The 10,749-nt window shown below is 49.2% G+C and overlaps 2 protein-coding genes across 2 annotated transcripts; one reads left to right on the forward strand and one right to left on the reverse strand.

Annotated features, from left to right (window-relative positions):
• Window positions 1–1,075: 1,075 nt before the first annotated feature.
• On the reverse strand, window positions 1,076–1,545 carry ACYP1 (acylphosphatase 1; the record flags this gene model as incomplete). Its single annotated transcript, XM_079537134.1, has 2 exons — window positions 1,076–1,304; window positions 1,462–1,545. 2 exons carry the CDS (start codon window positions 1,543–1,545, stop codon window positions 1,089–1,091), a joined length of 300 nt encoding a protein of 99 aa, XP_079393260.1. The 3' UTR covers window positions 1,076–1,088.
• A 1,321-nt stretch (window positions 1,546–2,866) lies between these two features.
• On the forward strand, window positions 2,867–5,155 carry ZC2HC1C (zinc finger C2HC-type containing 1C; the record flags this gene model as incomplete). Its single annotated transcript, XM_079537938.1, has 2 exons — window positions 2,867–4,135; window positions 4,892–5,155. 2 exons carry the CDS (start codon window positions 2,867–2,869, stop codon window positions 5,153–5,155), a joined length of 1,533 nt encoding a protein of 510 aa, XP_079394064.1.
• Window positions 5,156–10,749: the final 5,594 nt, after the last annotated feature.

Consider the following 10,749-nt stretch of genomic DNA (forward strand, 5'->3'; position numbering starts at 1 on the left):
GCCAGAAGCCGGTCCGTGCACCCAACAGCACACACTTCCCAAACGCAGCGTAAGTCAAGGAAAATCTGACAGCAGTGAGGCCAAACTCACACGGCCTGCAAGCACAGGGCCTCTGCTCCCGTTAGTACCGCAAACAGGCAATAAGCATCACCAAAGGGCTGGGCTGCGAGCTGCCGTCCCCTCACTTTTACCTCTTTCTCCTCCGTTACAGTAGCGAAGCAAGAAGGCGAGCTGGGGGAGCTGAGCACTGGAGGAAAGCGCGCTCGCCTCAGCAACCAGCGGGCCCTGAAGGCGCGAGCTCCCCGCCCCGCCGCCGGCACTGCCCCTCCCGGCTCGCTGGGTTGCGGGCGGGGCGGGGCAGCCCCTCAACGGCCGCGGCTCGAGCCCAACCGTCGCTGGGCCCGGCACGCGGCGCCCGCTGCGGAGCAGCGCAGAAGCAGCCGGGCTGGGAGCACAGGGCGCATGCGCGCGGCGCCCCGGAGGCTGGGCTGCGGCTCGCGACACGGAACCGCGGCTCCGGGCGGGCGGTGCACGATGGGAGTTGTAGTTTCCTACCGCCCCCGTGAGGACAGGGAAGGAGCAGGGAGACCGGCCTCGACAGGGTGTCACCGCGTCCAGACAGCCACATTCAACTCAAGCAAGCTCCAAGTACTTTATTCTAACAAAAATAAACTTCTGTGCGAGTAAAGAACACAATAAATTGCTTCGGAGAGATTTAGGTCACAACAATCTCACTTTCAGCAGTATTTACAGCTGGTGCTAATTCTGAAGTTTCCTCCACACGAGCGCAGCGTTACACCAATGCCATACGGTACTCAGCACTGCCGCTCACAACTCAGGCCTTCGGGAACCGGAGGCTGTGCCCCTGGGCAGCCCCATCAGTACAGACAGCACCGAGCCACGCTCCACCTGTCAAAGTGACACAAGCATTTTAGTGCTACACAACAGTACAACAAACCAATAAGTTAGAAATGTAGGGAAATACAGTTCTCTAGAGCCGGATATCAGCTGTCTGAACAGCTGGGAGCTGGGGATGGACGCTCGGCAGGGGCAGCCTGTGCCCCAGGTTGGCTGCTTTCTGGACGAGGTCACTTGCGGATCTGGAAGTCCTTATGCTCCAGCGCCGCAATCTCCTTCTCGTTGGTGAACTCAGCCCGGCTGATGCGGGACTGGGGGCTCCCGATCTTCCGCAGCCACTCCTGCAGCTCCCGCACCCTGGCGGCCGGACCCTGGGCCTGTCCCTGCACGGTGCCATGGCTCGTGTTCTGCACCCAGCCAACCAGCCCCAGCCGCTTGGCCTCGCTCTGAGGAGATAACGCAGACGTGAGATGGCTCCGGGCTGCTGGAGCTACCAACAGCGGGCAGCGCGATGCTTACAAACCCCACACCGCATCAGCTGGCCCGGCCCGGCCCAGGAATCCTAGGGATCCTGGGTCCCCGTCCCACCACCCCGCAGCGCACCTGGGTGTACTTGCGAAAGAAGACGCCCTGCACTCTGCCCGACACCTCGTAATCCACGGACACCAAGCCCTCGCTCCCAGCCATAGCCACCGCAACCCCCACCAGCCGCAGCCGCAGCTGCCAACCCCACGGCGCACGCGCAGCGTGGCCTTCGCTGCCACCCAGAGACCAACGAGAACCAAGCTCCGCAGGGAAGGCGGGACTTTCCTAACCGCTTCATGAATAATACATGAGGCCTCCCTCCCGCTCCCCTTCGGCCGGCGGTTTTCACTCGGCCATAGAGATAAAGTCTTCCAAGCAGCAGAGCGTCCCCACTCCCCTCGAGCGCCTCTTCCCCGGAGCGCAACCGATGCGCGGCTGAGTACCCATAGAGACGAGCTCAGCGGCTAGAGCGGCACAGGAAGCGGCACCCGCGTGCCGGTCTCCAAGCAACAACCGTCAACACGGCGCGGCGGGAGCTCGGCGCCGTTCTGCTAGGCCTGCAGGCGGGGCCGGGCCCGGGGCCCCTGCCCTCAGCTCGGCTCGGCCGCTCCCGGAGCCGCAACGCAGATGAGCGCTGCGGGCGACTCTGCAGGTAACGGTGGGGGCGGGCCCAGGGACTCGTGTTCAGTGCGCTCCCCGCGGGGGCGGCGGTTCGGAGACCTTGAAGCTGTGCTCCTCCTTAGGGAGGCTCTGCGTGGGCAGCCGGTACCGCCATGCGGGAGTACGGGGCCGAGTGAGCCACGGAAAAGCCGTAGTGAGCTGAATGGGCCGCCTTCTGACAGCGGCGCCCGGGCAGGGACGAGTCTCGATAAGCGCTCCTTGCGGGCATAGCTGCTTCCCTGGTAATGCGATTGGTTTCTACAGTGATAAGACAGGGCTCAGAAAGATCCCAGAGGAGTTAGAAAACCTTTGCCAATATTCAATCTAACTTACAAGTGTAGGCTGTTGGGAGGAAATTTTACAGGCTGAAAGAGCTGGGACTGATCAGCCTGGAGAAGAGAAGGCTCTGAGGTGACCTGAGAGCTGCCTGTTAGTATGTAAATGGGAGGAAAGAACGGGCAGATTCTTTAGCAGGGTCTGGTGACAGAACAAGGGGAGATGGCTTCAAACTAAAAGAAGGTGGATTTAGGCTGGATATAAATATATATTATATATATTTTACAGTGAGGGTGGTGAGGCACTAGAACAGGTTGCCCAGAGATTAAGTTGATGCCGCATTCCTGGAGATTTTCAAGATGGGGTTGGATCAGGCCCTGGCAACCTGATCTATCTATGCGTGTCCTTGTTCATTGCAAGGGAGTTGGAGTAAATGACCTTTGAAGGTCCCTTTCAACCCTAAGGATTCTATGAAATCTGTCCAGTTTTGGATGTAGTAGTCTGTAGTGATTTTGCTTCTAACCTCAGGCTCTTCCCCAGGTACTGAATGGCTGAGCTGCAGCTGGCTTTGTTTCCGCATGTGGATTCTGTGGTGGCAGCTGCTAAGCTCTCAGTGACAGACAGTTATGATTCTGAAGTCTCAGTACATCAGTCCCCTCTGGAACACCTAGAAAACAGTTGTCAGCATGAATTCCCATCAGACAAAGAGGAAAGCCTGAAAAATCCCCGTGCCCGAAAGAGCCAAAGCTATTCATATCCTCTTTCTGCAGAAAGCAATAAGCACAGCTCCCAGCATGGAGGCTCCAGCTCAGCTGGGCTGCAAAACAAGCATCTTGCCAGCCAGGTTAAGACTCTGCCCTCTAAATCATTAGCCAAACGGAAAGAAGGAGTGGATCGTTCATGTCCTCTGAAACCAATTTTTCAGCACAACACTGGGAGCCTTTCTACAGTCAATACAGGACAGCTCGGAAGTTCCCCATACATGGAGGAGGCTCTAAATAGTAGGACTAGCACAAAGAGCAAAGGAAGGCATCTGCCGGGGAAGCCTCAGCTAGCTGCAGTGCTCCCTCCTTGGACAGCAGAGTCTAAACAGTCAGATTCCTCTCTATACAGGAGAGATCTGGCTTATATCCTAAGGCTGGAGGCAGAGGGATGGTCCCTGGAAGAGGAAATCCGAAAGAAAGAGGCTCTTCTCAGAGAGAAGCTGAGGAGAACAAAGGAGGAGCTTAAGAGGATTCAACGAGAGAAGGAACTGATGGAGGCAGAGGAGAGAAGAGACAGAGCAATGGAGAGGACTCGCAGGCGAAAGGCCATGTGGCACCCTGGAGAGGAAAGTATAAGATTTACCATCAGGACGGGTGATGGGGATTTTAGTGGGGTGCAGTCTGCAGAGGTCACTGTCCCAAAGACAGGCACTACTCTCCATCCCCAAGAACTGGCTATGGGGAAACTGAAGAAGGAACGGTTGGTGGCCAGCAACAACAAAATTCGAGACCGCATACCGGTGCAGAGTTTAGCCTCATGCTCAGAGCTGGACTTAACACATGGCCCTTCTTCCTCTGTTCTCTCAGACTGTGGTGACAGCATGCCTGCAGAGATGCTGTACATGCAGGCTGCCAGCCCCACAGAAAAGGGGGAGCTTGGACAGTGCAGCTTCTGTGGCCGCAAGTTTCTCTGCACCAGGCTCAAGAAACACATGAATATCTGCAGCAAGAGCCAAGGCTCTAAAAGGAAAACATTTGACTCCAGCAAGGCCAGAGCCAGGGGCACAGACCTGGAAGAGTTTCAGCAGCGGAAGAGCTCAGAGAGACCTCAGGTAACTTGCAGTCCCTTAGCCTTCCTCAGTTCACACATACTGTTCACTTTCCTCCCTCCCTGAGATCTAGTTTTGAGACACGAGCACCCTCATGAGAACACAGGGCTGAGGAACACAACCCAGCCACTGCCTCTGGAAGACGCTTGCCTTCCACATAAAATCTAATAGGTTGGGTTGGGCGGGAGGATGAGAGGGTGTTGTTTCTGACTGATTTGTCTTTGTAATGCATCATGGGGTACTCCTGGAGAGAACTTGCTCCTTGTATCAGAATGCTCATCAGGGCAGACTGGGTCTGCTGTAAAGATCTGTGATGCTGGAGGGGGCTGTGGGGATCTGACTGAAAAAGCAGGTAATAAAATGGACTAGCAATCTGAGGGCAGTGGAAACATGCAGGTCTGCTCCTTCAGAGCAGCTGTAGCATCTCGCTCAAACTAGTGGTTGGCAACCTTGAACATGGCATGGGAGTTGGAGCCCAAGTATCTTTAAGATCCCTTCTAACCTGAGCCATTCTATGATTTCCTCGGCGCTACTGCCTGCTTCTGTGCTCATTCTCAAGCTCTTTTCTAAGCACCGACATCTCCATCAGTAACTCCATCAAACCCTCCTTGGTGCTTGGTGGGATTCAGCTTCCCTGGGGGATTTTACATCAACGGAGACTGCTCAGGAAGAGGTGTCTAGAATTGGGCCATGAGAGCAAGGCTGAGAATGGAGGCTGACAGCAGTGCCAGTTGCTCTGACTGCATTTCCCTTCTGCAGAATAAGCCACCCAGAAGAAACAACTGGAGGCAGAACCATGAGGCTTTCATCCAGACCTTGCGCCATGCCCGGCAGGTGCAGCAAGTGCTGTCCAAGGGAGGGAAAGTACCTGACCTGCCTCCGCTGCCTCCCATTGAAAATCCAGACTACACTGCCTGCCCCTACTGCAGACGTCGCTTTGCACCCCAAGTAGCTGAGACACACATTCCCAAATGCAAAAACATCAAGAATAGACCCCCATTTCCCCCACAGAGGAAACGCTGATAAGGCAGCTTTCTTTGTTCTCCACACTGGCTGTGAGTGTTGAGCAAGATTTACAATAAGCAATCAGTTCAGGACATAGAGGCAGAATATAAGTTTGTACACTTAAATCTGTGTGCTGGAGTGTGATGCCCTTCTGAGGGCCACCTTCTCCCCGCAGGTGAGCTCAACAGCAAGACCCAGTCTACACTGTAAGGATGTCACTGTTCAGTCCATTGAGCAGGAAAGAAAGGTTGTTGCTACAGGCTGACAGCATGAAGCAAAGGAGCAAATCAGCCATCAGAAAAATCCTTAAGAATCAATTTTTTCTTGTAGGCTGCGGAGACTTAACCTTTTTTCATTGAAAATAGCTTCCCTGATGTAGAGATAACTGCTCTCCTTTAGCTCATCACTGGCTGCAGACATTTATTTTTCTTCCATAAAAGAAAAAAGGAGTGCTGTGCAAGAGAGAAACAGCTGGGCCAAAGAGAGCATCTGCCTTTTGTATGCTTTGTTGCTCTGTAAATGCAGGTGTTCACTTCTGAATGTATTAACAGCAGCAATGGTTCTGGCTGCCATAGTCTTTCTATTTTAATTACCTACAAAAACTGGGAGGTGTGGAGTTCCCTTTTTTTTTTTTGCTATAGAATGGACTCTGCATTCTATAGTGCAATCTAGCATTTAGGGCTTTTGGGAAGCACCATACACAGGCTGCTGTGTTTACCCTCCTCTGTCTATGACAGACAACAGGATCCAGAGCTACTTGTCGGTGATTTCTTTCGCTTTTTCTCACTTGTTGAAGTGCTGATCAGTTGAATAATAAAAGTTGCAAAGGCAGGCTTATTTTGCACTTGTTCTGCATCAGCCCAAGAGTTTTACTCAGATGATTTTCTGGAACATTAATGACAATCCTGAGACCATTTCTTACCAGCAGAAGAGCGTAACATACTACCACTTAGAAATTTGGCATCGTGTCAACATAAAAACTGATGATGTTATTTAATTAGGAGAATTGGAAGCTATATAATGAAATACTTCCTCAACACGTGAACCTCAGGCTCAGAAATTCATGGGGGTAGAAGAGCTTATGTGCAGGTCTGTATGCCAATTCACGTACATAGGACAGCAGAGGTACTCTGAACAGGCCCCTCAGGCAGCAGAACAGCCATGTCCAAGTGATTACTTACTATGTACAATAACTGGAAAAGTCTTGGGAAAGAGGAGAAGAATAAACATTCAATTAAAGAATAATGCCACACAAGATGAAAAAATAGGCCACGAATAAGCTTAGACTGGAAATTAGCTTTCTAATCAGGAGAAGAGTGAGGTCATGGAAAAATCTTCCAACTAGGTTAGCAGAGGCAAGGAACCTACATTGTTTCAAGATGGACTTTGAGAAAATCACAGAAGGGACTGTACTGCAGGAGTCAGAAACAAATGCTCTGTATCACAGTTCATTTCCATCTTCAGGATGGAAGATAGGCTTGTGATAAAAAGTGCAAATAACACACCAGCTATAGTTCTGTACTTCAGTGCATCACTGTCAGGAGCAGAGAAGGAATTTCCACCTCCCCCTGATTCCTAATGTACCTTCTAATTACTTTCCATCTAAAACATTCAAGAACAGCTAACAACAAATACAGTAATAAAATAACCAAGCAAGATACTAAGGAACTTCACAACAGGCAGTGTAACAGGTAAATCAACAACTAGATTTAATATTAAAAAGATGGAGATTTTCTGCAGGCCAAGGTAATAGGGGCCTCTGAAACACACCTTCTTTAACCCTTCTTTAAGTCAGATGACTTACTTGTTTCCATTTTGGATGCTGCAATTGTAAGGCATCATGACAAAATTATGCCCCTTCTTGAGGGAGGTGCAAGGGAGTTGTTGGTTATTTTGGCCTTATGCTGGAGGGCTTAGTTTGTCACACACGATTAAAGGGTCTTTAGGGGGAATAGATGTCCTACAGACTTACAAAAAGGCATCTGCTCCAAGCTGGTAACAGTTGCTGCATAGTTGTCTATTTTTTCAGATTCTGATTTTCTGACTAGTCTAATATTAGACTATTTCTGTTTTGTAAAAAGTTGTTTTAAATGGTCACAGAGTGTTTTTTGTTCTCAAAGTAAGAACGACTACTTTGTATGAGAAAGTTGCAACAGGAAGCAAACAAGGAACAAAAAAAGTTCCAGCAGCTCCTTTTGCAAATCCTTCAGCAATGCAGCGCCAGCTCCTCACAGGAGCCTGAAGAAAAAAGAAGACAAAAAAAAAACCCAAAACCAACAGATAAAAAGCAGCCAGATTGAACTGGATTAGTAAAAACCTGAATCTGGAGAAACACTTCAGCCTGCAATGAGTGGACCAGATTCCTGAAAGAAGTTGGGAGTGCTTCTGACCTATAGACATGTGGGCAGAGATCCCAATCCTGTGGCACACCCTAGAAAAACATGAAGGTCCCAGAAAGGGTCAGTACTGCTGTCAGCCAGGTATGTATAAGAACGTGCAAACCCAGAGAAGAGAGAAAAAGAGACTCAAAACAAGGGAAAAGACTTCACTGTATGCAAACTGACTGGAAAATAAGATCAATGCTTTAACTTCAGAACTTATTAACATAGGGTATTAGAGGATAGCAAGGGGCAACAAGAAAAGGGGTAGGAAAGGAATAAACTGAAAGCTGTATTCCCACAGTCTTGAATTAATGAAAGATGTTACTGAATTAAAGAGTAGTTAAGAAATTCAGTACCACTTCCTGTCTTGCAGTATTGATTCAATTTTCCTTGCACTTTGTTTTTTTTAATTGTGTTTAGTGGGTCCTAAAAGTCAACAGACGGTCACTGGGATAGAATACACATAGAAAGGCTTGTGATACTGTAAAATAAATCCATCAATTGGGGACTTTCCTTAAGTAACAGGCAAGGAGCTAATGCTGGACTGAAACTGTAGATTAAGCAAAAGTAGTTACTGAAATTAAATCACCAGACTTCATCATTGTGTTTGTTTCAGAGCTAGCCTTGAGCGCTTCACCCTGTTTTGCTGAGGTAATTTTTCAGGTAAAGTAAGACAGCAGAGTTTTACCCTACTTTTTTGCTGTCACAGTTAAGGTTACCCAAGCTATGTTACTCCATGTGGCTCAGCTTCCTCTACTGTGGTACAGTCCCATTCTCAGAGACGTCCTGCATTTTCACTTTCTGATTCTCCACTGAACGTTAAGTTTCTGACCCTGTCTGCCTCTCCAGGCATTTCACAATTTACAAAAATCCCCAATAAAAGCTTAGAGGTGACAGGTATTGTGCAGTGTGCTGAGCTGGTATTGGTCAGGTTTTCACCTCCATAGACCTCAATGCTCAGTAAGAGCTGTTCAAGAGAAACAGGTGCTTCTTCCCTGTGAACCTTTCTCTTCCTGTTACTCATTTCCCACTTGGCATTAAAACTGTTGAAAAACCACACACACAAAGGGCCCCTGACGTCACTAAGAGATACAGCAATAAAAGGGCCTTTTTCTTTTCTTTTTTCCTAAGAATCAGAGAACGTGACATTTTTTCCCATAGCAAAGGAACCTGTAAGTCCTCTGGTCATCTTTCCAGAACATATAAGAAAAAAAACATATCAAACAACAGAATGCCTCTAATAATATATGTATGTTTCCCCTTACTCTTCTGCAAAAAGAAATCCGAACACAAGCAAATGAGTTTAAACATTTATTTAAACAGAAACTCCAAACCACTCCACCCTTTAACCTTTCAAAAAAAGACGACAAACTAGTTTTCAGCCAGAGTGTCAGAGCAGGCAAAAGTTGTGTTCCACTATAACAACTCAGTAGCAATACTAGCAGGAGACTGACACGTATGGAGCTAGCACTGCAAGAAGGGGAGAAGTCAAAAGGATTTGAAACTGCTCAGAGGCACTTCTGCCCACTTGTCCTTCCAATTTCAGCCCATGACTAAGGTGCTGGCTTTAAACTGCTTTTTTGGTTGCATAGCTGGCTGGTGTGAAATCTGTGGTCTGCAACAGGCACAACCTGGATAGCGTGAATCCTCTAAGGCACATTTGAGATTGTGGAGCACAGGGCACCCTATGTCAGGACCCTAATTCTCCACTAGATCCAAGGGGAATCCAGTCTGTGCACCCAGCTTCCCAACTGCAGAGCATTGAGAAATGAGGATAGCAGTGCACTGCAGGAGAGCGACTCCCATCAGCTTGGTGCTTGCTTGTTGGACATGGCTCAGGCTCAACTCTTTGCTCCTCAAAGGCACTGCTGCAACATGACCAACTTGATCATTTCCAAATGCAACAACAACCCTCAAGCCGGGCCCCTAACCTGAGAACTGGCTCCAACACACGAGGGGAAAGGAGGGCAGAGTCACCAGGGCAACCAAGCAATGTGGCCACACAGAGCACCTGATGCCATCTCCCAGGAGGGCTGTCCTCCTGCCCTTTTTCATTAGGGGTAGACAGGCACGTGGGTACTATCCTTGCCCCGGACTCTGCACTGTAGACACTGCACTTGATACAAGCAAGGGGCACCAATAAGTATTTAAGAAGCATAAATTACAACGAGAACGGTTTGGCATCCACCTCTAGACCCAAAGGGGGAATATGCTGGCTCCCAAAGGACAGTCTCTCAAAGAAAGACATCCAGAAGAGGTGATAGGATAACCAGCTCCATTTGACCTAAGACAATTCTAGTGACGTGTCTTTGATGGGGACTGTTTAATGAAATCATAACTCCACTCTCACAGCAAGGGTGAGAGGGACTCAGGATTCCTTGGAGGCTTCACATAAAGTGAAGGGAGGCTAGCTTCTCCCAGTCATCCTACCACTCCCAAAAGCTTAGTTCAGAATCAGTTTGCTAAAAAATTTGTGGGAAATAAAATTTACTTCATTCTTTAATGGGAAATGAGGAAACCCTGAGCAGACCATGCCTCTTCCCATCTCCAATTTTCTTTGGGAAAACCTCTTGCTTCTAGAAAGAAGGTGAATTCCAGACAGAGTCTTGATCGTTCGTGGTCATAGGGGAAGGCTGCATCCTGTGACCACAGCATTAATGACCTATTCTGGGTAGGAAAATGCATTCCAGATTCATCATAACATTGAGTGGAAAAATACCGATTCTTCCCACACCCACACCAGGGGCTAAGCAGAACAGGAGCCAAGCAAGGAGCAGCTACAGGCTTATGCCAAGAAACCAGAAGCTCTGGTACCCAAACCAAATTGACAGCTGGAGCAAGAAATGCATGACTTAGTCTGAGGACCAGACGCTCAGCATCTGGTTGGGAAGCAGGTGGTCTGAAATCAAGTACCAGAGATCCCATCTCAATCAGTTCCTGCTACAGCTGTCAGAAACTGCACCCGATTCACTTATCTCTGTGCATTGCCTGGAAGTCGAAGAGCTCTAGGCACCCAGAATAAGGCCTTTAAACTCTCTGTACAGGCCACTGGACACAGTCATATGGCCAGAAGCTGCACCTTGGGGCCAGGGACATGCTGTCTGCCATTATCTCCCTTACAGGAAAATCTCCACTGCCTCCAGAATGAGATGTTCTCTGCTCCCTCAGCCCCCGAGCAGAGAGGAGAAGCCTCACTGGCTGGGCCTTATTGTGTGGCAGGGACAGGATCCT

The sequence above is a fragment of the Tetrao urogallus genome (assembly GCF_951394365.1).
Source record: "Tetrao urogallus genome assembly, chromosome: 6".
Classification (NCBI taxonomy): domain Eukaryota; kingdom Metazoa; phylum Chordata; class Aves; order Galliformes; family Phasianidae; genus Tetrao; species Tetrao urogallus.